Source organism: Somniosus microcephalus, chromosome 23 (genome assembly GCF_052327205.1).
Source record: "Somniosus microcephalus isolate GS21.2 chromosome 23, FLI_Smic_1.0, whole genome shotgun sequence".
NCBI lineage: Eukaryota > Metazoa > Chordata > Chondrichthyes > Squaliformes > Somniosidae > Somniosus > Somniosus microcephalus.
Window position 1 is genome coordinate 14,273,834 of NC_141009.1, and position 26,704 is coordinate 14,300,537.

At 47.8% G+C, this 26,704-nt stretch overlaps 1 protein-coding gene across 1 annotated transcript; it reads right to left on the bottom strand.

Annotated features, from left to right (window-relative positions):
• Positions 1-23,429: 23,429 nt before the first annotated feature.
• Positions 23,430-26,342, bottom strand: b3galt9 (beta-1,3-galactosyltransferase 9). The gene is made up of 2 exons (XM_085965141.1): positions 26,337-26,342; positions 23,430-24,549 (listed from the first exon to the last, which is right to left on the bottom strand). The coding sequence occupies exons 1-2, from the start codon at positions 26,340-26,342 to the stop codon at positions 23,443-23,445; spliced, it is 1,113 nt and encodes a 370-aa protein (XP_085821267.1). The 3' UTR covers positions 23,430-23,442.
• Between the last annotated feature and the right edge of the window lie 362 nt (positions 26,343-26,704).

A 26,704-nucleotide genomic window follows, 5' to 3' on the forward strand; every position in this document is an offset into this window, starting at 1 on the left:
AAGTCACATTTCGCTAAAGAACATTGGGCACAGGTTTGCGGCCAGAGAGTGGGGAATGAGTCGCCTGTTTGTTATGTGTAGTGACATCACAGACGTGTTCATGAAGAATTCCCTGGCTGATTTTTCTGTGGATTGTTGTATTTGATGGAAGTGTCCGATAGTCAATCATATCGATTGAACTCTTATGGAGAGACAATCGCACTGAATATGAATTTGATACAGAAATGAGCAGCCCTTTATCCCTGATTTTAATCGATCGACCATTGGCGGCCGTGCCTTCAGCAGCCTAGCCCCTAAGCTCTGGAATTCCCTCCTTAAACCTCTCCACATCTCTCTCTCTCTTTCCTCCTTTAAGATGCTCCTTAAAACCTACCTCTTTGACCAAGCTTTTGGTCACCTGTCCTAGGATCTCCTTATGTGGCTCCGTGTCAAATTTTGTTTGATAATCGCTCCTGTGAAGCGCCTTGGGACATTTTACTACGTTAAAGGCGCTATATAAATGCAAGTTGTTGTTTTTTATCACACGGAATCCTCCCACCGCCCACTGGCCACACTTTCTGCTCCAAGTGCAGTTACTTACAATGAGTTAAGCACAATTCTCATGCCTCTACCTTTCTGCTTCTGAAGCGGTTGTCTTCTGCCAAAGACAGCTTCCCTGTCCTCTCCGTCGCTAAATCAGGTGACTTGTTCTCGCTTGAAAATCCTAACAACCTGTGTGAGGGAGTGGATGAAGCGGAGTTGTGGATTGTTCTGGAAAGGGGCACGGAAGATTGTCGGCGGTTGAGGCCCAACCTTGGATGGACAGGCATCCTCCTGTCGGGAATGATGGGGAGGTGCCTTCCACTGTCCCGCTCGGTGCCTGAGATCGGCTTGTGAAGGGTTCCATTCTCCAGCTGCAATCACAACAGCACAGCACTGCGAGTGAGATCTGCACGGTTATATAGTCATGCGATCAGTCAATTATGTCTAATGCAAGTGAATATGTCTAGAGGGGTGTAACGTCTGTGGGTTGTGCAGTAAATAAATACACAGACTTCAGGAATACAAACAAACAGGTCTTTACTATTCAGAGGTCAGGGCGAATCTGCCCCAGCAATCCTGCCACAACACTTATATACTGGTGTGGTCACCATCGGTATTACAGTATACAGAAGCCAAACAAATAGTGCCACACCTAAAGTAGTTCTCTTAAAGGTGAACGGTGACATTCAATAGTTCCCTTAAAGGTAGACGGGTACATACACTACAATCCTCCCTTTTTAGCTTATTACTTACAGCGTCCCCGTTAAACATACATATCTTCAACTTCCCATAAAACAAATTACAGATATAACCTCGGTGGAGTCAACGTCATATAAAACAATTTACAGATATAATCTCGGTGGAAACAGTTCACAGGTTCAGTCTCTGCGGAAACAGTTCATAGATGCAGTCTCTGATCTTGACTCGTTCCGAACAACATCTCTGTGGTGTAGCCGGTTCACCTGGCTAGCGTGACTCCTCCATAGCCTTTTTCTTGACGTAACAGCTTGAACTTTCGTCCTGTTGAACCAGCAGTGCGGACTTTTACAACCAACTGGCTGTCTTGACCTTTTCCAGTTTTCCAACTAATTTAGCTCCTTTCGTAGTGTCCCGCTTGAGATGGTAGAAGTGCTAATATTTTAGACAGTTATTATCTTCTGCTTCTTCTTTTTCTTTTCTGCCTTTTTGAAACTCTCGGAGCTCCTTTCTCGGCTGCCAGCTGTAGCGCCACCAACTCTCTATGTTCCTTAGACCTTAAGTGCTTCATCCAGATTTCAGCACTTTGGGAGTTTTCATCACAAACTGGGCAGACCACATCCTCGTAATATTCAGTGTCACTCAACAGGTCATGGTCATATTCGGGTTCGTCCTGAGTTACGCCAGCGAGAGAGCCTTCTTCTTCCTCCTCACCCATCTGGACGTTAGCTGACGGTGGTTCCTTCCCTAGATATCTTTCTTGAAAAGCCTTCTGCATGCATTCATATTCATCCCGCTCTTCCTGGGTTATCTGCCATTCCTTTACGACGGACCTCATTTGTGAGTTCAATACCTTCCCTTCCATCGGGAATTGCGTTATCAGGCTATTTGATCCTTCTACTGAAGTAACGGGTTCCACATTCTTCTGTTCACCTTGCCGTGATTCAACGTACTTTTGGCATCCTTGTGAAATCTGTGTTGCCACCTCAGCTATCTCCGTGACTTTTGGGAGTTCCGAACTCCTTCCCCCTGAAGATTGAAGCTCGTGTTCAAATTGTTCCCCTTGCAGAGTCCTGTCCTTCAGCATATGAAGAAGTTGGCTGACCGTTAACTCTTCCCTGGGAACACGGTGGATCAGAGTCTTCTCCATTTCATCCACCTTGTTCTCCAATGCTTTCACCTTCGCTCCCTCTTGTACTTTGGTTTCCAGTGCTCGGAGAAATTGCACCTTGATGCTCTCTCGCTCATGTTCAGGGCCCATTCTTACAGTCTCGGTGTTCCTCACTGTTTCTTTTTTCTTTACTGAAAGGATTCCCAGTTGAAACTGTTCTTCAAGTCGTTGAACCTCGGTCATTGCCGCCTCATATTTGTCTTGGGTTTCCTTCAATATTATTATGAGTTCTTGGACATCTTGTCTTTCATGTTCTGCCATGTCTTTCACCTCTACTTTCTCATCGATGAATGGAACCTCTACCGATGAGTCTGTCTTGGCTTTGAGCTCATCCAGAATTCCCTGTAGCCTTTGGACTTCCTGCTCATGTTCAACCTTTAGTTGTTCATATGCTTCTATTGAAACTAGCTTTTCGGAGGTTGCTGAGTTAACCCCTTCCAGAATGGTAGTCTGGACCAGTTCATACTGTTCTTTCAACTTGTTACACTCTGCTTGCAACGAGTCGTAGAGATGAACTGGGATAAAATCCTGGCTTCCTGAAGATTCCTCTTCCTTTGGTTCGTTCTGTAAATATTCTAGTTTCTGAACAGCATCAGGGGAATGTGATTGGTATTTGGCCACGATGGCTCTATGGTCGCTCTCTGCTTGAGCTAGCTGTCTCTGTTGTCTTTCCAGGTTCTCCCATTCGGTGTCCCAGAACCTTTCCATATTTTTCATCTCTTGTATGAGACGGTCACTCAACTGTTCTAATTGTTGTCGTACTTTGACATAAGTTTGAGTCCGAACTCGGTGTTCTTCCGTTGTGGATGAATCCTTTGCTTGAACAGGCTCAGAATTCTCTGTCAACCTTGAGTTCTGCTCTGCAGCTTTATTCTTCTTGGTAACATAAGTCCTTCTGCATGTCTGCGTTTCCTTCCCCATCGTCGGCAAGTCCCTTTTAGCCTTGTCTTCCATAATTGCATTGGTCTTATCGTCATCCATTTCAGAATCTGAGCTGATAGCTTGCACCGAGTCCTCCCTCATTATGGCTTTTAGGTAGTGCCATTCCATATCTATTTTCTTAATCCACTCCCGTCCTAGAAGTGGTGGTCCTCCTTCAGGTACTAGGTACAAATTCATTCTTGGGTGTTCTTTCCCTCTATCTCTCACCTTGACTCTTATTTTCCCCATGGGGTATACGTTCTGCCCCGTATATGTCTGTAATACGAACTTGGTATTTCTTAAAGGTATGTGAGAGAATAGCCGGTGGTAGTCCCTTCGGTTGATGACTGATAGAGCTGATCCAGTGTCCAGCCCCATTCTCACTTGGACTCCAGCTATTTTCAGTACGACCCAGATCGTTTGCAGATCAGTCTCTTTCCCCACATTGTGGATTCGCAGACTACCCAGCTCCTGGTTGTTTGGGTCTGAGTCTGAATTCTGTTCGTCTGCACTCTTCTCAGCCACCTGATGTACCCTGTTGTACTTCTCCTGTGGTGGCTTCCGTTGATTGTTGGTCTTCTTCCCGGACCGGCATACCTTCGCGATGTGACCCAGTTTGCCACATTTCCTACACTCTTGGTTCTTAAACCAGCATTGATTCTGGTCGTGCGTTGTTTTCCCACAACGGTAGCATTTTGTTGTGCTCGCAGTAATTTGGTCCACCCCGAGTGCCGCCGCCTTTAGTTGCATTTCCGCCGTTCCTTTCGCTGCGGCTTCGTGCGATGCAGCTATAAGGACAGCCCTGTCCAGTGTGAGGTCGTTCTCTTCCAGTAGTCGCTTCTGCGTCCCTTCTTTGGACAATCCGCATACGAACTTGTCCCGCAGCGCTTCTGTCAGATTCCCTCCGAACTGGCAGTATTTCGCTAGCCTACGCAGTTCGACCAAGTATTCCGCATTGCTTTCGTCTTTCTTCTGCGTTCTTGCGTAGAATTTGAATCGTTCAGCCAGCATCAGCGGTGTGGGGTTCAAGTGATCCTTCAGCACAGCCACAATCTCTTCGAAGGTCTGATCCGCTGGTTTATTTGGTGCTATTAGATGCTTCAAGAGCCCGTATGTTTTTGCCCCCATCGAGTTTAGCAATGTTATCGCCTTGTCGTCTTCCTCTATTTTGTTGGCTTCGCAATAGATCTCTATGCGTTCCACGTACGTGGCCCAGTCTTCTATTTCAGAATTAAAGTCGTTAATATTCCCTCGCTTAGGCATCTTTCTTCCCTTGGGAGCAGCACCAGTATTTCTTTAAGTATTCTTATTTACTTGTTTGTTTCTAAGATGGCGGTTTTCCCGCGAAATCGGCGGTTTCCCGCTCTTTCCTTCTCTCCCCGCCCACTTCAATGGCGGTATGTCAATCAAGATGGCGGTTTTCCCGCGAAAATGGCGGTTTCCCGCTCTTCCTTTCTCGCCCCGCCCACTTCAATGGCGGTTTCCCGCTTCTGGCGTCTTCTCCGCCTAATGGCGGCTTCCCGCGTTTCTTCCCGGTGGAAGGGGTACGCTTCCCCCACAGCGGACAGGTTCAGCCGCTGGCTGGCTACCGCACAGCTCCCCTTACTCGGCTATGTCTTTTCCTCCCGCCCGCACGGCTCTACCGGCGCTGGGTACACCCCGTTAACGGAGGACAGTTCAGCCGCTGGACTGGCTCTCGCGCAGTCTCTCTCTCCGTACCCGGCTCTGTCGCTCTCTCACCCGCACGTTCGGTGTTACCGGCCCTGGGTACCCCGTTGGTGGAGAACAGCTCAGCCGCTGGACTGGCTCTCACGCAGTCTCTCACCCCGTTTTCGGCTGTGTCTCTCACCCACTCCCGCACGTTCGGTTTTGCCGGCTCTGAGTACCCCGTCGGTGGAGAACAGCTCAGCCGCTGGACTGGCTCCTCGCAGTCTCTCTCTCCGCACCCGGCTCTCACCCGCACGGTTCCCGTTCGCCTCCCCAGCCCTCTCGCAGACCGGTGTTTCCCTCCCCAGCTGCAGCTGGGTTTCTCTTCCCGCGCCTACTCGCAGGCTCAGCGCTTCGTGGCTGCGGTCGCTGCCCGGATTTTTCCCGCCGATCGCGGTCCGGCTGTCACCCGACGCCGTTGGACCCGACTTTTGGTCGGCACAGCTCCCCCTCGACCGAGGTCGAATGCTCTGCCCTTATCCTCCGGATACTTCTACACCTTCCCCTACTCACAGTCTCTTCGGCCGCCTTGTTTCTTGCTGGTCGGCTCACTCCGCACCGTGGCAGAAGGGTAGTCAGTGCCTGTTGCTGATACAGCTTTTGTTGTTAGTCTTCCTGCTTTCTGTTGTTGCAGCCTCGTGTTTTCTTTTGGTAGCACGACGAGGGCGGTTGTCTCTCTTCGACGCTCTTCGTTGCTTTTGGTAATCTTGCCGCAGGGTACGATCGGACTCGTCGCCACTGTAAAGTCTGTGGGTTGTGCAGTAAATAAATACACAGACTTCAGGAATACAAACAAACAGGTCTTTACTATTCAGAGGTCAGGGCGAATCTGCCCCAGCAATCCTGCCACAACACTTATATACTGGTGTGGTCACCATCGGTATTACAGTATACAGAAGCCAAACAAATAGTGCCACACCTAAAGTAGTTCTCTTAAAGGTGAACGGTGACATTCAATAGTTCCCTTAAAGGTAGACGGGTACATACACTACAAGGGGGAGAGGGGAGAGCCAGCACAGGTGGATGGCTGAGTGTGAGGAGAACACAGCAGACTAGGGAGACAGATGGAAATGGTAAGAGAAGCACCTCAGAATAAACTACTGTTGTCCTCTGACTCCCCCCTCCCTTCACCCACCATTGGAGGCACAGCTTTCAATTGCCTCAACCCTAGTCTCTGGAACTCCCCCACCTTCGCCCTCTCCTTTTCTATACTCCTTCAAAAACATCCTCAAAGCCCAGCTTTTTGATCTGGTCTTCAGTCATCTCTTAATCTCTCTCCCCACCTCAGGAGAGATAATAGATAAACACACGGTGGGGCGGGTGGGGGGGGGAGTAATAGAAGGATATGCTGATAGGCTTAGATGAAGACTAGTGGGAGGAGGCTCGTGTGGAGCATAAACACCGACATGAACCAGTTGGGCTGAATGGCCTGTTGCTATGCTGTACATCCTATGTAGGACCCGTCCCCTTATTATTCCTCTGTAAAGTGCCTTGAGATATCTGGTATATTATTCTAAAATCAAGTTGTTGTTAATACATGGCTGAGTCTTTTCTCTTAGAACCTGAAAGAACAAGTCCCGAGACAAATCAGAGCTGGAAAATTCTGCTAGTTAATGTCTATGTTAACATGTTGCCATGCTACTTGCTACAACCTCCATCCATTCTGCAATAACGGCACAATCTGACTGCAGGCACTTGGGTAAGGAGGTTTCCGTGGATGCTAAATGGCATCTACGGGTAATGAATACTATAATGATGCAAAGAATATGTCGGATAAGTTACCTGATAGAGGTCGAAAACATCTAAGTCTTCCAATAAGAAAAGTCCACCTTCTCCGTGTGTATTCGGGGTGTCGGTCAGTGTGAGAGCTCGGAGGCGCACCGGTCTCATATTCCCGCCAAAAGCAGGCCGATGACAGGATGGCTAAAAGATAGCGAGGGATTGCGAGTTATGGCTAGATACCACCCTTGAAATTACATAAGGTGATGCTAGACTTTCCAGCTTAAAATGTAAATAACTCTACTGCCATTTGCCATCTTACAGCTCTGTTATGGGGGACTGAGACTCGGCGAAGGTGCTTAGTCCGAAAGGTCTGTATGCAAGTACCGGCAGATCAGAGCTACACAGGTAATGCATCCAGCCATTAATCATCACCCCAGTTCCTGAACCACAAGAAGCTCAGCGAAGGTGACAGCAGGTACCACTCATTATTCTCACACATTGTACACAACAACATTGTAAGACAGCAGATATTCTCAGATTTTGAGGGGGGGGGGTGTTTGTGACACTATAAAAACTTCTATATTTGTTCCGTGGCAAACTTTGAGGTGGGAATTCTTCTTTTAATAATAATGGACGAATACTTGTATTTTTTCTCCATAATTAATGACTTACTAATGAAACTGCATTCTCAGAATTGACCAGTTTCAGAGCCATGCAGTTCATGACTTTGTTAGAAGATTATTGATTATTATAGAGAAATGCAGGCATCCTCTCATGATGGTGTCCACAGATGGTGCGCCACCTGTGACCAGTACAGAGTCGCCAACTCTCCAGAACTGTCCTGGAGTCTCCAGGAATTAAAGATTAATTTCCTGGACACTGAACAATTGGGGAAAAAAATTGTATGTTTCTTCTTCATTTACTTTGAACACTTTTGTTTTTACTTAAAAACATATTGGAGATGGGGAAAAAAGGCTGTCTGACTGACAGTCAAGAATCTGCCAATTGAATAACGAAGAGCCTGTTCGCTTTCCAATCGGTGTGGGAAGGCGGTGCGCTGCAAGGATGGGCGTGTGGGGTGACCAATGGCAGGAACGTGGGGGCGGGGCAGTTGGTGATGGGAGGCCTTGCGATGAAACCCCTTTTGGAATACGACTGACCATAGTTGGCAACCCTCGATCAGTAGAGTGGGCTACTTCGCAAACACTACTTTAAGGGTGAGGTGCAAGAGCAGTATCTAGGGGTGACGCGCCCTCTGAACTCCTCCTGTCCCCTTTAACGTGACGGTGATGAGCCTAGGCCTTCATTTAGTCTACCTTCTTCTTAAGCCACACTGCAGGACTTCAGAAGATTTAGAAACACGCGCCCATCTTCACCCCTCTCACCCTCACTAAATAGAAATGAAAGGTTGTATTACTCACAAGCCTGGTTGGTGCGAAGCCCTCAGATAACATTGAGGCTGAGGGGAATGGAGAGAGCGCAAAGTTCTCTTTCTTTTTCATTCTCTCCATCTGAATATCCAAACAAATCACAAACTAAAATCGTACTGCGAGCACTTTCATTCCCAAAGTCCATATTGCAAAGCACCTCTCTTCTATGGTCAAATTCTTTATTGTGGTTTGATATAATTTTTAGAGCCCATGATTAAGAGCAAGAGCACGTTATATTAGACAATATATTTATAAATGAGGTGCTTTGTACAGTTGCCATGCCCTGTTGGAACTGAAGGACTTGTCCGTGGCCTTCATAATCTTTCGTTTTCATCCATTATAGAAGTGCTCAGTCAGTTCTCAATAGCCATGGCTCAGTGGGCAGCCCTCTCGCCACTGGGTCAGAAGGTTGTGGGTTCAAGTCCCCACCCCAGAGACTTGAGCACATAGTCCAGGCTGACTCTCCACTGCAGTGCTGAGGGAATGCCACACTGTCGGAGGTGCCGTCTTTCGGATGAGATGTTAATCCACCCTCTCAGGTGGACATAAAAGATCCTGCGGCACTATTTTGAAGTAGAGCAGGGGAGTCCTCCTTGGCCAACATTCATTCCTCAAGCAACATCGCTAAAGCAGATTATCTGGTCATTGTTGCAACATCATTGCTGTTTATGGGACCTTGCTGTGCACAAATTGGCTGTTGCGTTTCCTACATTATAACAGTGACTAAACGTCAAAAGTATTGGAATTCTTTGGAATTCTCTCCCCCAGAGGACTGTGGATGAATATATTCAAGACTGAGATCAATAGATTTTAGGGCACTAAGGGAATCAAGGGATACGAGGATGGGGCGAGAAGGTGGAGTTGAGGTAGAAGATCAGCCATGATCTTATTGAATGGCGGAGCAGGCTCGAGGGGCCATATGGCCTACTCCTGCTCCTATTTTTTATGTTCTTATGTATTGTAAAAGAGGCTGTAAAGCGCCTTGGTACGTCCTGAAGTTGTGCAAGGCACTATATAAATGTAAGTCTTTCTTTCTTTTTAGTAGGGGCTGTATTCTGAACACCTTTGTACTTTACATGGTATAACACTCGTTATTATAAAATAGCCTATTCTCCATCTCACTGTGAGCAACAGGACAGGGTCCTAATTATATTGATAATAAATGGTACAGAGTGAATGCGCTAACAATTAACTCCGAGTTATATCCTCGCTGAGCTGACCTTAGGAGCAGGAAATGCTCAGAATGCATAATAGGTTGGCCAGCAACTAAAAGAGAAAGATTAGAGAAACGTTTCAGCAGGGACACCTCATTCGAGTGACGAAGGGTAGCACCTGAGATGCTCAGCTATCTTTCCCTTTCAGAAGCTGACTGACTTGCTGTGCATTTTTGAACATTTTCTGCTTATATTTCAGATTTCCAGCCATAACAGCTTTAACACGTGAATACACTGTCAGCTCCACTCTGGATAGTGCTCACCTTGTCTCCTCTGTAGAGACGTTTCCCCCGATTGGATTTAGCAAAATAATCCACGGGATGTTTGTCTCGAAGGCTGTAATATGAGTCCAGGGGACTGCAGAGCACAGTAAATATAAATATTAATCAAATGTTAACTGCAGAGCAATGAAGCCACTGCTTATGAATATCATAATCTAGAGATTACAGAAGAAAAATTCTTCTCTAATTTGACAGCCCCTCTTCTCTATGATGTAGGCGGAAAAATTGAATTTGAATGAGTTCTTAAAATAAATGTTAATCCTTAGACTGTCAGCAGGTTCAGGGAAATTCTTGTCTCCTTTGTCTGACTGGTTCTGTAAGTTTTCAGGTCATGCACTGCGACACTGAACATAGTAAAACGGGAGTGGCACTCTGGGAGTACCTTCACCGCGCGGACTGCAGCGGTTCAAGGCGGCGGCTCACCACCACCTTCTCGAGGGCAATTTGGGATGGGCAATAAATGCCGGCCTTGCCAGCGACGCCCACATCCCGTGAACGAATACAAAAAAAACAATAGACTTGTCGCTATCAACGTCAATGGGGATTTAAAAAGCAAATGGAATGAGGGGATGCATAGCCAAGACAGTGGAACATCAGTCCATAGAGAGGCTGCATAAAATGAGCCTAATGTTGCACTAATTGGCACTTTATGCAGGGGAATGAGATCATGACAAAACTTCAATATGTTGATGTATTGAATTGAATATACCAAGGCTGTACTGTAGGCAGATAGATGCATAAATACATACACAGAGAGACAGATAGCTATGTATATTACACATATAAATATGTACATTGACAAATAGATGCATATATGCATAGATAGATACATAAACACAAACACACAGACATATATACATACATAGACAGGTAGACATATACAGACATAGATAGATATACACATAGACAGATAGATGGATACTTCTTCTTCTTAGGCAGTCCCTCGGAACCGAGGATGACTTGCATTCGCAGTAAAAATGAGTTCTCAGGTGACTGATGAGTCCAATGCGGGACCTATAGTCTCTGTCACAGATGGGGCAGACAGTGTTTGAAGGGGCGGGTGGGTGGGGTGCTTGGGTTGACGTGCGTTCCTTCCGCTGTTTACGCTTGGATTCCGCTTCCTCCCGGCGAAGGGACTCAAGGTGTTCGGTGCCTTCCCGGATGCTCTCCTCCACTTTGTGCGGTCTTGTGGCAGGGATTCCCAGGTGTCAGTGGGAATGTTGCACTTTTTCAAGGAGGCTTTGAGGGTGTCCTTGAAGTGTTTCCTCTGCCTGCCTGGGGCTCTCTTGCCGTGTCGGAGCTCCGAGTAGGGCGCTTGTTTTGGGAGTCTTGTATCTGGCATGCAGACGATGTGACCCGTCCATCGGAGCTGATCGAGCGTGGTCAAAGCTTCGATGCTGGGGATGTTGGCCTGAGCGAGAACACTGACGTTGGTGCGCCTATCCTGCCAATGGATTTGCAGGATCTTGCGGAGGCAGCGTTGGTGGTACCTCTCCAGTGCTTTGAGGTGCCTACTGTACATGGTCCATACAAACATACATAGACAGATGGACACATTGATCATTCGTTGGGCGGATAAATGAATGGATGGACCCGACAACTGGATAGATAGACAGGACACAGACCTGTTCATAGCTCGTGGATCAAATCAAAAGAAGGAAGCAAGATGCAAAATATGTTTTGTTTGGAAAGCTCGGTATTTGGCCTGCCCAGAAACTCATCACCATGTTCCAGTCTCCAAACCCAAGTCATATAGAGATTCCACATTGCTGGACGCGGAGTGTCACGTTACGTGTAAGCTGCTAATCATGATGATGGGGAACATCAGACACACCCGTCTGACCGAAAGAATAATGATCCCATCGAGCACTAACAATAAATAATTGACTAATCTACTGAAATGCTGGTACAATAGTGTGCGTTGATGCATGTTTCATGTGAATTTGAAATTGTGCACTCCTGATACTCCAACTGACAGCTGAAGGTGTTGGTATCCTGGCAGCTTCACAAGTCGGGGGAATCGGAAACACCAAACTCTATCGAATGGCATGAATCCAGCAACCTGCCATTGTATTTTTAGAAAGACTAATTTATCCCTTTGAATAATGAATGCAAACATGTTCCAGTAAACAAAGCTGATTCTCCCCAAAGACATCCTGACATAATCCCAACGATAAATTTGTGTTAATAAATGCAGTCTAGCCTCATTATAACAAACAACAGGACCTCGCATCGTAACCAGTGATTTCTTTTCTTTACCTGACCCCAGCTGAACCCCAATTAAAATGAGCAGGGACGATCAAACCTCAGCCTGTGCTGTGTTAGCTAGTCTCTGCCACGGGGCAGTGAGAGTATTGCAATTGGCGTCACTATCTTCTGGGCTTGGCAGCTCCTGATCACTTTCCAGCGAGGTGAGTATATATATATTTTTTTTAATATTCATTCTTGGGATACGGACGTCACTGGGCCAAGATTTATTGCCCATCCCTAATTGCCCTTGAGAAGATGGTGGTGAGCTGCCTTCTTGAACCGCTGCAGTCCGTGTGGTGAGGGGGCTCCCACAGTTAGGGAGGGTGTTCCAGGATTCTGACCCAGCGACGATGAAGGAACGGCCGATACATGTCCAAGTCAGGGTGGCGTGTGACTTGGAGGGGAACCTGGAGGTGACGGTCTTTCCATGAGTCTATGTTGGGTTTGACTGTGATGTCCTCTGCAGAGGAATAGCCCATTAATACTCATCATCTAGGCTCACATATTGAGAATGGCTGCTTGAATGAGCTGCTTAGCAGGCTGCTAACACCTGTGGAACTCTACCCTAGCAGGTCAGCCCCTTCAGGTGAGGAATGGAGGAGATTGAAAGGAGAAAACATCGACTGAAACCCTTCATAACGTGAACCTGCATAATGTAAGCCATTTGCTGGCTACCCTTTGAGTCTTTATCATAAGAGGGTGTGACTGTAAATTAAAAGAGAGCAAAGTGTTTGCATGGTTACAGCGGAGACCAGCAGCAGAGTCAGGATGACACAAATAATTGAACTGTCAAGGAAAAGTTCATCTTAAAGGATCTGTGAGCAGTGAAAAGGCAGCAAAATCATGGGCTGCAGAGTGGAACGTTGCTGTGGAACGTGGCTACGCCATCAAATGGTGCCACGGCCCCAATCGGATGCGGATTTGTGCCTGTGGCACCTGGTGTGGTGAGTCTCCAATCTCAGCCATGCTGCCAGTGGTCCTCGGGTGTTTCCCCAAAGCCAGGGGACGGAAAAATGGTGGGTATGCTCATCCGCTGAATCAAAAAGCGGCGTGGGCACAGGCCCATGGGGAAAGCTGCCCGTTCCCATTCTACGACGAGGGTAAGGTGGGGCACAAGGGTTCGGGACATGAAACCTACAGGAAGGAAAGGGAGACGTTCCAGGAAATGGAAATGAAAGGTGGCTGGATGCCATTGTGGGGAGGCGTGAGACGGCTGTGAGTGGGGCTCGCTGTATGACCTCAACGAGTAGAACATTTGCATGCGCATGAATCAGATAAACTAATTGTAAATAAAATGCTCACCAAGTCTATATAAGACATATTTAACTTGTGTCGAACAAGTCCATTAAGTTAAACACAACCTCAACATTTCAAGATACCAAATATATTCTTACCACAAACTCACGCTTAGTTCATGCACAGAAATATTCCTGAATCACTGAAGCATTATAACAATGGGAGGAATTCTAATTGTGAATGGAGTTTGACAACCAGCACATCCATTGTACAGGTCAGGCAGCATCGAGGAGAGAGAAACAGAGTCAATGTTTCGGGTCGAGGACCCTTCATCAGGACTGGAAACCTCGCCCCGAAACATTGACCCTGTTTCTCTCTCCTCGATGCTGCCTGACCTGCTGAGTGTTTCCAGCATTTTCTGTTGTTATTTCAGATTTCCAGCATCCGCAGTATTTTGCTATTGTATCTATTGTGGAATCTGTAACTGAGTTAGAACCAAAAGAAGAACGATTGATGCAGCATTCGCCTCCTTATATAAACCTTAGGTATTTGAATTCAAATTCTATATATTTATATATATATATATATATATATATATGCATTTTAAGTAACATAGTAGCCTCACTGAGTGTAGGTTCCTTTAGTAACATGCTCCAGTGTTATTGCCAATGACATACCTGCAATATTTGGTGCTCATTCTCTGTGCCATTTCGGTCAGCTTAAAGTTTCCGGGTGCTTTTCAGATGCAGAAGTCCAGCAGGGTCTGCTGCTGGTGCTGAGATAAAGCAACAAGTCTCCTCCCTTCCTGGCACCTCCCCCTACATGCGAAGCTTGTTAAGCGATACGTGTCATTAGAGTCCAAGGCTGTTACTCAGATCTTAGGAGAAAGCTAACCAGAGAACCATGAACGGTGCAGTAATGGAGTCGTGGTTATCCGTCGATGAACATTGTCAAGTGACAGGGGCTGGTGGGGCATGGCTGATCAATGTCTCTGCTCACTGGTACAAGCAACTATGAATAACGTCCGACAATGTATCAAAACCGTACAATTTATAAAATATCAGACACCAAGGGAGTCATTCAAACCTGTAACCAGACCTCAGGTTGCGTGAAGGCACTTTTATACGAACGTACGCCAATGGCGGACAGGGAAAGACACATCGGTCCATTCAGCCTGTCCCACTCAATTGCGATGTCTTGTGCATCACAATATCTAGACTCCCCACCCCACCCCACTCCACCCCACCCCACTCCACCCCACCCTGCCCCACTCCACCCCACCCCACCCCACTCCACTCCACCTCACCCCACTCCGCCCCACCCCACCTCGGCCCCGCCCCGCCCCGCTCCGCCCCACCCCACCCCACTCCGCCCCACCCCACCTCACCTCACCCCACCCCACTCAACCTCACCCCACCCCACTCCACCTCACCCCACTCCACCTCACCCCACCCCACCCCACCCCACTCCACCTCACCCCACTCCACCCCACCCCACCCCACTCCACCTCACCCCACTCCACCCCACCCCACCCCACCCCGCCCCACCTCACCCCACCCCCCCACTCCACCTCACCCCACCCCACTCCACCTCACCCCACCCCACCACTCCACCTCACCCCACCCCACCCCACTCCACCTCACCCCACCCCACTCCACTCCACCTCACCCCACCCCACTCCACTCCACCTCACCCCACCCCACCCCACTCCACCCCACTCCACCTCACCCCACCCCACTCCACCCCACCCCACTCCACCTCACCCCACCCCACTCCACTCCACCTCACCCCACCCCACCCCACCCCACTCCACCCCACCCACTCCACTCCACCTCACCCCACCCCACTCCACTCCACCTCACCCCACCCCACTCCACCTCACCCCACCCCACCCCACTCCACTCCACCCCACCCCACTCCACCCCACCCACTCCACTCCACCTCACCCCACCCCACTCCACTCCACCTCACCCCACCCCACTCCACTCCACCTCACCCCACCCCACCCCACCCCACTCCACCCCACCCACTCCACTCCACCTCACCCCACCCCACTCCACTCCACCTCACCCCACCTCACCCCACCCCACCCCACTCCACTCCACCCCACCCCACTCCACCCCACCCCACTCCACTCCACCCCACCCCACCCCACCCCACCCCACTCCACTCCACCTCACCCCACCCCACTCCACCCCACCCCACTCCACTCCACCTCACCCCACCCCACCCCACCCCACTCCACCTCACCCCACCCCACCCCACTCCACCTCACCTCACCCCACCCCACCCCAGTCCACCTCACCCCACTCCACTCCACCTCACCCCACCCCACCTCACCCCACTCCACTCCACCTCACCCCACCCCACCCCACTCCACCTCACCCCACCCCACCCCACCTCACCCCACCCACCCCACCCCACTCCACTCCACCTCACCCCACCCCACTCCACCTCACCTCACCCCACCCCACCCCACCCCACCCCACTCCACCTCACCCCACCCCACCCCACCCCACTCCACTCCATCTCACCCCACCCCACTCCACTCCACCTCACCCCACCCCACTCCACTCCACCCCACCCCACTCCACTCCACCTCACCCCACCCCACTCCACTCCACCTCACCCCACCCCACCCCACCCCACTCCACTCCACCTCACCCCACCCCACTCCACTCCACCTCACCCCACCCCACCCCACCCCACCCCACTCCACTCCACCTCACCCCACCTCACTCCACTCCACCTCACCCCACCCCACCCCACCCCACTCCACCCCACCCCACCCCACCCCACCTCACCCCACCCCACCCCACCCCACTCCACCTCACCCCACCCCACCCCACCCCACCCCACTCCACCCCACCCCCACCCCCACCCCACTCCACTCCACCTCACCCCACCCCACCCCACCCCACTCCACCCCACCCCACCCCACTCCACCTCACCCCACCCCACCCCACCCCACTCCACCCCACCCCCACCCCACTCCACTCCACCCCACCCCACTCCACTCCACCTCACCCCACCCCACCCCACTCTAAAGCCCTGTAATCTCCTGGGAGAGGTGAAAATCCAGATAAAACCCAGGCCAATTAGGAGGAAAAATCTAGAAAATTCCTCACCGACTCCTTTAGGCAATCAAAACCAGTCCAGGAGACCATTTTGGCCCTGGTTAATGTCATAGGGCACCTACCTATACTTCCCTCTTCTATGTTCAGGTCTAGGAGATCCATCTTTGTGCGCCCTGGTATTGAGTTTTCACTGGATTCCTGTCTCCACAGGCTAGCTGGGCTCTGCTGTGTAATATGGAGACCCCACTGCTGATGAGTGCAGATGAGCAGGACCCTCAGCACCCCAATCTTTAGATCACACGATAAGAGGCAGTAGATCTGGCCGGAGATTGCTAGATCTGCCTTGTACACATTATTTGTGGGTCTACAATGCCATCAGTTCCCCCTGAGGTCAGGTCACTTGTACTTATAGGCACAGATGGCAGAGGGAGAACCACACAGTTGCCGTTGGTTATGACACTCACCCGCAACCCCCTCTTCCCCACCCAATCCATATAAAAATGCCTTAAAACTAGCGAGGCTCATGCAAAACAGTAAATTAGAAGAATTTGTCCCCCCCCCCCCAGAGGCTGTGGAGATGTGGGACAGACTCCCAGCTAATGATGTGTCGATTAACAAATTATGTGTAAAATTCTTAGAGGGCTTGACAGGGTAGATACTGAGAGGCTGTTTCCCCTGGCTGGGGAGTCTAGAACTAGGGGTCATAGTCTCAGGATAAGTGGTCGGCCATTTAGGACTGAGATGAGGAGAATTTTCTTCACTCAGAGGGTGAATTCTCTACCCCAGAGGGCTGTGGATGCTCAGTTGATGAGTATATTCAAGACTGAGAGTGGCAGATTTTTGGGCATTAATGAAATCAAGGGATATGGGGATACTGCAGGAAAGTGGAGTTTAAAAAAAAATTCATTTATGGGATCAGGGCGTCGCTGGCAATGCCAACATTTATTGCCCATCCCTAGTTGCCCTTGAGAAGGTGGTGGTGAGCCACCTTCTTTTACCGCTGCAGTCCGTGGGGTGATGGTACTCCCACAATGCTGTTAGGTAGGGAGTTCCAGGATTTTGACCCAGCGACGATGAAGGATCGGCGATATACTTCTAAGTCAGGATGGTGTGTGACTTGGAGGGGAACTTGGAGGTGGTGGTGTTCCCATGCGCCTGCTGCCCTTGTCCTTCTAGGCGGAAGAGGTCGCGGATTTGGGAGGTGCTGCCGAAAAAGCCTTGGCGAGTTGCTGCAGTGCATCTTGTAGATGGTACACACTGCAGCCACGGTACACCTGTGGTGGAGGGAATTAATGTTTAAGGTGGTGGATGGGGCTGATGTAAAAGATCAGCCATATTGAATGGCGAGCAGGCTCGAGGGGCCATATGGCCTACTCCTGCTCCTATTTCTTATGTCCTTAACAAAAACAATGGATAACTATTTGATTAGAAATGGCTTTGAACGCCTTTAGGGGAAGTCCAAAAAGGATGATTGAGTGCTGTCTGGAACGTGAGATGTTTAAACCAAAAAATGCCATGCCAAAGAATATTGGCCAGGAGACCGGGGAGAACTGCCCTGCTCTTCTTCAAATAATGTCATGATATTTTTTTAAGTCCACCTGAGAGAGAAGACGGTTTAACATCTCATCCGAAAGACGGCAACTCCGACAGTGCAGCATTTGACAGCGTTACCCGTTGCTTTCAATGGACTGGGTGCGACAGCATTGCCAACAAAATATTACTTGTAGATCTCCTGTGGAATTGCACATGGGGAGTCAAAAACTAGTGCAGTCTTCAGGTGAAATGGGGTTACAAGGTGATCGATAATTGGACTGTGCATGCTGGTGTAAAATTTCTGATAAGATACTGTAATACTGATGTAATACCGCTGACAGTCATAACCACTCCCCACTATAATTTAGAACAAAGTGTCCAAGTTTCATAGAGACTCGGGGGCCACATATAAATTCTAAATTCCCATGAATGTGCATATAACTCAAGTTACTGATACTAACAGATCGTGGTGTTCCAATTTAAGATTTATTTACAATGAGGCAGCAGTGCCAAGAACAGCCCTTTCCAAAAGTCGCAGGCCCACCAGGACAAACCAGAATATAAGAAATATAGACACAAACAGGGCTGAGTTGCTTGAACTTGATGTCGGACGACGAGAGCCAGGAGCAGACGATTGCCAAGGACCTGGTGGTCACCAAGTACAAGATGGGCGGTGACATCACTAATTTGAAGGTAATAAATAATAAATCTTTTATGCTCCTGTAATTCAACAAATTGCCTGATTCATAAATAGAGTTAACACCTGCAATTTCTTATCCCTCATAACGCACCCCTTTGTGAGGCATGGGCCCAGAAATTCGGGTCGGGGGCTTCCCGCGAGTGCAAGCCCCCGACCTGCACTTGAGAATACCAAGGTCAATGAAAAAGAAACGAGAAACTGTAAAGACAGCAAAGATGTTACACCTTGCTGATAAGGAACAATGTAGGGCGGCGTGCAGAAATTATACAGACAATAGGTGATCGTAAACGCATTACCGTGATGTTTACTTAGCTGTAACCCATTCAGTGAAATGTGGCTTGCCCAGCTCGAACTGCCAGACCAGGAAATCAAATTAAAAGTATACGTGCACAGCTCAGGATTGGCGCAGAATGTACGATGTGTTAATGCTTTCTCAATGCAGGTATAAAAATGTAGCACGCTGTATGAAAAATTGCTTACTCTGTTGGATTCGTCAGACTCTTGCAGGAGTCGGTGCCGATATAACAGAGTAAGACTCCGCGGATAATAAATCGTTTGAACTCTCCAGTTGTATTCGACTCAGTGATTGCTGAACCAGACTGAGGGTAAAAGAATCCGTTCTATCACACTTACCTAGCGCACCGGCCGTTGAGCTGTGGGCCCGCATGGGATTCCGATCCTGGGCCTGCTCCAACTGCCGGCGTGCAGTGCTTGCGTATCCCAGGGGCGCAGTTAGTTCGATGCGTCCCCTGGGATCACGTGAGCCATGGAGAGCCAATGGTAGCAGGGAATGCTTCATTCGTAAGTTTGACAGGAAGAGCTGTCAAACCTATAAATACTATAAGCCCCAAAACATCACTAAAACCTCAAATAAAGCTTTAAAAAATCACATTTTTAAAATAAACTATAAATTACATGAAATAACTATTTTAAACAATAATTTAAATTTTTGAAAAATTAATTACATTTCCTAACGGGGCCAAAAATAAACTTACCTTTCTTTAAAGTATTTAAAAATAATAAACCTGTGGAAAAAATGTTTTAATTTTAATTAATTCACCACTTACCTTGTTAAAAGCAGGCCTTACGCCTGCTTTTTAAAAGTGTAACTGCTGGAGACTTACCCTCCCGGAAAAACCTGCAAAATAAACGTAAGTTCAATGCGCACGCGCTGTCTCTCCGGTGCACGCGTTCGACTTCTGAACCCCTTCTTTCAGGGGAACGGAAGTGCCGGTTTCCTGCGCATGCGCAATGCATGCACGAAACCGGCACTTTCATTGGGCCTACGCGTGAGTACCCTGTGCGTACTCACCCGTGGGGACCCGAATTTCTGGGCCATTAAGAAAAACTTTCTTGGCTCAGTTGATAAATTTGCTGTTCGGTGTACTTACTGGTTAGGAAGTACAGTCTGCACGGGAGTACATTGACCAATGACCCTGTGTTATTGACATGGTATATTCCCTAAGACAACAAATGGTCTGTCCCAAAAATGTGTCAAACACCAATTACAGTAAGAAATGATACATAAGAACATAAGAAATAGGAACAGGAGTCGGCCATTCGGCCCCTCGAGCCTCCTCTGCCATTCAATAAGATCATGGCTGATCTTCTACCTCAACTCCACTTACCCGCCTGATCCCCATATCCCTTGATTCCTCTGGAGTCCAAAACTCTATCGCTCTCAGCCTTGAATATACTCAACGACTCAGCATCCACAGTCCTCTGGGCAGAGAATTCCAAAGATTCACAACCCTCTGAGTGAAGAAATTCTTCCTCATCTCAGTCTTAAATGGCCGACCCCTTAACCTGAGACTGTGCCCCCCTAGTTCTAGACTCGCCAGCCAAGGGGAAACAACCTCTCAGCATCTACCCTGTCAATCCCCCTCAGAATCTTATAAGTTTCAATGAGATCACCTCTCATCCTTCTAAACTCCAGCGAGACACTGGCCACTTTTAAACTGCTTGGCCTGATTTGTAATCCTTCCATCCATCCGATGTAGACTTTTTTTCTGTTTCAATTTTCCTTTTTACAAATGTTAGCAACTGACTGTACCAGTACCACAGGTTGGACACCACTGGATGAGACAGGATGGACTCTGCTCTTCCTCCTTATTGGGATGCGCTTTAATGATTATTCCACGTGGCAGTCTCTGAGAAATGGTTTGATGTAAACGGTTTAAGTAAAATAACACAATGTATTTTATTACAATTCAAATTCAGAATTTACAGTAAGGCGTTCAATCTATTCAGCTTCAGTTCTTACACGCTCATGTTCTTACATTTTGTCTCAGTTACTGGTGTGACGTCTACAATTGCGAGAACACATCCCGAAAACTCAGTATAGCTACCAGGATAACGATATGCCAAACAAACAAAAATCTTAAATTGTTGTAACCATAAACCTCTATAATCCTGATAAATGTGCAAAAAAGCAAACTGAGCCTGTTTTGCGGCCTGCAAATCTTCTGACCATGAAGAGCCACTACCGTTTCAAGATCCCTGAAAAGCTCAAATACTGTGAATGGATCATTGTTTTCGAAGAGTGCAAAGTATATTCTTTCACTTCCTCTTCATTATTTAAAAATTGTGAAAATTGATCATTTTTGCCTTATTTATTTTCTCCTCCCCTGCTTCCGGATATTAGTGATGTACGACATAATTGGTGCAGGCAACTCCCTGGTGCCTTGCTGAAGTGACTATTCTTCATGCGTGGGTCTAGAAGATGAGGATCGCCATGCTATTTAACCATGGGGGGAATGCCAAACTGAGTCTGATCCTGTCCTCATCCAAAATAAATCACAAACAGACACACACGAACACAAACACACACACACACACACACACAAACACACACACACAAACACACACATTAATGTTCCAGCAGGATCACTGGGCAGTGATCAGGAGTGGGAACCATGGTTAATTTTTTCCGCCCTCCTTGAGTTGTAGCACCTGAACTGTTGCTTCAGCTAAGAAATTGAGCATTTAAGTGCACTTGGAGAATTAGCTCCAGGGTACGCTTTGCACACTTATGCAAAACATTAACAATTACAGATGGTCCCTTAGCAAAATATTACTCGTTTGCACTCTTTAGAAAAAAGAAAGACAGTGACGGATGGTCCCTAAATTAAAAACAAAAACGGTTTATAACATAACTGCATACATACTGCTGCCAGTCATCAGTGGCAGGTGATTGAATAGACGACTTTCTATTTGAATATTAGTGATAACATTTCCTAAAAATGTAACTATTGATAATTCTACAATACAGCAACAAAAAACAATGAACCATAATTGGATCTTTGATCGTGATAGTTTCCAATTTTAAGTATGTTTAAAAACAATGCACTGCAGACACTGCATTGGAGCAGTGGCACACAGCTGGGAGGAGCAGGAGTGCAAAGTTCCTTGTGGATACAGCAATGCACGGGAGCCCAATGGGAGGAAGAAAATAAGCTTGAAAAATGAGAAGCTACGTCTCCTCGCCAGAAGGGACTGTAGCTGAACCTTTATAAAGCGCTGGTTAGGCCACAACTGGAGTATTGCATCCAGTTCTGGTCACCACACTTTAGGAAGGATGTGAAGGCCCTTGAGAGGCTGCAGAGGAGATTTACCAGAATGGTTCCGGGGATGCGAGGTCTTAGCTACAAGGACAGGTTGGAGAAGCTGGATTTGTTTTCATTAGAGCAAAGGCGGTTGAGGGGTGATTTGATTGAGGTGTGCAAGATTATGACGGGTGTGGATAGGCTAGACGGGGAAAGGCTGTTCCCACTAGTTGATGGTACAAGGACTAGGGGACACAGATTTAAGGTTTTGGGCAAGAGATACAGGGGGGACGTGAGGAAAAACTTTTTTACGCAGCAAGTGGTGACACCTGGAACCCGCTGCCGACGGAAGTGGTGGAAGCGGAGACACTCAATGTTTTCAAGGGGAGACTGGATAGGCACTTGAGGGAAATAAACTTGCAGGGCTACGGGGATAGAGGGGGGGAATGGGACTGACTGGATTGCTCTACAGAGAGCTGGCACGGACTCGATGGGCCGAATGGCCTCCTTCTGTGTCGTTATGACCCTATGACGTTATGACCCTAGTGGGGCAGTGGGCTGGAGCACCAGCGCACGGTAACCATTGATTGGTGGGACGGAGGTTTGATTTGCTGTCTGCCCACCCCCCGCCTCCCCCCCACCCCATTCCTCGGGTTTTCTGAGGAGAGCTGCTCTATGATGGGAGGGCGAGGGGCAGAGGCCAGCTACTGCCCCACCGGGAGCAAGAATCATTCCTGGGCCAACGCTGTACATATCTTGGTGCTTGCCTGAAGAGCAGCACAGACAGAGGCCTGGGACTGGCTCTCACACCTGACCCCTCACCCACAGGAAACAAGACCTGTACAATGAGAGAGACCAGGGACAGACAAGATGGGATTCATTGCCTTTTCAAAAGAAATCTTATTTAAAAAGAAAAAGATATTTTCAAAATAATAGTTATATGTGGGCAAGGTTATAAAGAAAGAAAGACTTGCGCTTTTCAAGGCCAAAGGACGTCCCAAAGCGTTTTACAGCCAAGGAAGTACTTTTTTTGAAGTGGAGTTACTTGTGTAATGTGGGAAGTGCAGCAGCCAATTTGTGCACAGCAAGATCCCACAAACAGCAATGCGATAATGAGCAGATAATCTGTTTTAATGATGCTGGTTGAGGGATAAATATTGGCCAAGACACCGGGGAGAACTCCCCTCCTCTTCTTCGAAATAGTGCCATGGGATCTTTTACGTCCACCTGAGAGGGCAGACGGGGCCTCGGTTTAACGTCTCATCAGAAAGACGGCACCTCCGACAGTGCAGCACTCCCTCAGCACTGCATTGGGAATGTCAGCCTAGATTATGTGCTCAAGTCTCTGGAGTGGGACTTGAGCTCACGGCCTTCTGACTGAGAGGCGAGAGCCTAGAATCACAGTTTAAGGGGGTTGCCATTTTAATCAAGCAACATTTAGTGTGACGGGGTAACAAACTCCTCTGCCTCTGTGCTACTGTGTGATGTGAGCTTGTCCAGATAGGTTAATGCTTTGCACTTGATCAGTCCATAGTATGTTTCCAACATAGTGCAGTGTCTGCTGTCATTAATCTCTTCCCAGGCCCTGGCCAGCTCCTCGTCGGTCATCCCAAAAGAACTGAAGATGAATTTGTAGCAGCAGCGATTGAACCGAATGTACTTCTGCCCAGAGAACCTGGAGCTGTGGATGGGCACCACGCCAGCCTTCTTGGTGCAGATTCCGACATAAACGTCTTCGGGCATTGAGGTCTCCATCGCCATGGAGACGACGAAAATCTTCCGGGCAACATCCTGTGAGATGACAAAGGCGGTAGCACTGCAGTAATCGGGATAATATTTCTCTGAGTACAGACTGGCAGGCACGTAGTATTTGCTCAGAGGGTCTCTGACCGGCATAACCTGGTGGTTGACCCTTCCAATGTAGAGATCTTCTGCATGCCTCTTCAGACTAAGCAAGTACTCCATCAAACTTCTGTAGTTGATGAAGGTCTCCTCATCAGATTTCAGAATAAATAAAGCTTTGGGGCAAAATGTCACAACCCAGCGCATGGTCATGATGGTTTTAAGGATGACATTGTTGGATGAGTCCAAGAAGGTGCCTTGGATGATGTCCCTGTGGTTTGCAAACTCTTTGTTGATGTCCTCTTGGGTTTCCTGCGTTTGAGGGACCCCGATTGCAAACAGAGTCAACAAGCCATAACCTTGCACTTCACTCATGTTGGCCCAAGTCTTCCTGATTATTTCCCGCCGCGTTATGTTTTCCGCATTGCTGGAAACGACAACCAGCAGAAAAAGGTCACCGTCGCCACAAGCCTCGGCGCTGCTGATGCGAAAGAATCTGGAGGCGTTTCTCTTGACCGGGGCCATGTCTAGTATTCTGGCTCTCTCTCGGATATCCAGCGTTTGGGCATCTGTGTAGGTGGTTGGGGAGGACTGGAGCAGGTATTCCTCCACAAAGTCCGCCCCGAAGAACAAGGCATGGAAAAGAATCACGTTGAAGAGCAGGAAGCACCACTGGTGTGTGCGAAGCCTACAGAATAACAGCTGGATGAACCGAAAAAGAAGAATATTTAGGGCAAGGAAAGGAACATTAGATGGAACAAACCCACTCTTTTTTTTTAGTAAATCCACCCTACACCTCATTGTGTCGCTCAATCTCATTTCTCTCCAGCAAAATAATCTGATGCCCATTTATTCTGTCTGCCTCGGTGCCCTTCCCTGGTAACTATACCCATGAAAAGTGAAAACAATTACAGCTAACTTCCCTTTTTACTCCTATCTTGCTCATTTTTAACTGCGGTATTTGAAGCCTTAAGTATACTGAATAATTTATCTGGATCAGCTGTCAATTCCCCACATCATTTTGAAAACTTCACTTAGGTCGCCTCCAAATCTCCTCCTTTTGAAAGAAAACCACCCAATTTACTTATAAATTCTGACACCCAGATTCACCTTTGTTGTTCAGATTTACACCTTCTCAGGAGCAGGGATATCTCTTCAAAGAAAATAGGGTTTACAAGTTTCAATTCTATCGCAATGCCGCCAACTATTGGAGATTTAATGTACTCTTTTTTATTGTAGCTTCCCTTTTATCGGGAGCATCTTCCCATTGCCCCCCCCCTCCCCCGCTCTCCCTGGGCCACCCACCTTGGGAAGCACTACATTTTTTTCAGTCTCCTCAATTATTAATTGAACATAAGAACATAAGAAATAGGAGCAGGAGTCGGCCATTTGGCCCTTCGAGCCTGCTCCGCCATTCAATGAGATCATGGCTGATCTTCTACCTCAACTCCACTTTCCTGCACTATCCCCATATCCCTTGATTCCCTTAATATTCAAAAATCTATCGCTCTCAGTCTTGAATATACTCAACGACTGAGCCTCCGCAGCCCTCTGAGGTAGCGAATTCCAAAGATTCACCACCCCCTGAGTGAAAAAATTTCTCCTCATCTCAGTCCTAAATGGCCGACCCCTTATCTTGAGACTGTGACCCCTGGTTCTAGATTCCCCAGCCAGGGGAAACATCCTCCCTGCATCTACCCTGTCAAGCCCTGTTAGTATTTTGTATGAAAACTATTTGGCAAAAAATTTTCTCATTTGCCTCAAGATGTATTACAGCGTCACCCGTGCGTGACATCACTGTGACACCTGGCTCTCCTCTCTTTCCAGACAATGAATGGTCGAGCAACCTTTTTCTGTGTAGACAGCGCTCCTTTAATAAAGCTGTTCATGATGTTAATATTATCAAAAGTGGCACCATTTTACAACATAATCTTCAATCTGTTGAAGACACGCAGCATGATGTGTAGAATTGCACCACGTGCGGAGTCGAGACCGCTCCCACTGAAACTTACTATTTCTTTTTAAAAGAAGAGGCGCCCACTTCATGAAAATATGTTTGCGCAACCCCCTTACTCATTTGGGGAGGGAGAAAAATCCGAGGCATTCATCATTTTACGTCATGGCCCTTTCAGTCAATTTCATAAAACATGCTTGTGTGTTGCAATGAACAATATTTGCAGGACGTGGCTGGAGTCCTATAACAGAGAGCTGGCACAGACATAATGAGCCAAAGGGCCTCTTCCTGGTGCTGTAAGCTTCTATGGTTCTACGACTCCCCTAATAGACAAATTGAAACTGTACTGTGCAAAAATGTACAGTTACCGAATGAATAACACTCAATGTACTTATTGTAAGTGTTGCCAAGCTGATAAGATAACTTAATACTCTGTTACTGACCCTTTTTTGATCCGTCCCATTAGCACTTTATGATTTTTTTTAAGTTGCCCTCTGATACAATACTTGTTGGTACAATATCGCAACACACTTACCTGCATGGTCAGCACAAGTACAGCAAGTCCCAGGTGCTTAAAGCCTCAACGGTGTACAGATTACCTGGTCTCCGGCAATTGCCGCACTCAGTCTGTTGAGTGGATGCCTTGGTGCCAAACTTTACTGTGCAATTTCAAAATGAAGAAAGGTACCGTTTGCTGAACTGAATTCCCCTGTCAGAATGATGCAGTCACAGGGTGAAATCCTATAGCTTGCTCTCGGATCAAATACCTGGGAAAAGGAACAAGAAACAGGTAAAACACGGAGAACATTTCAGTCGTGTTAGATTTTGCTCCATTGCAAACTTTTTTTATATATCATTTTGGTAACTTGCCTGAATTTGCAGAATGTTGAATAAATTACAATG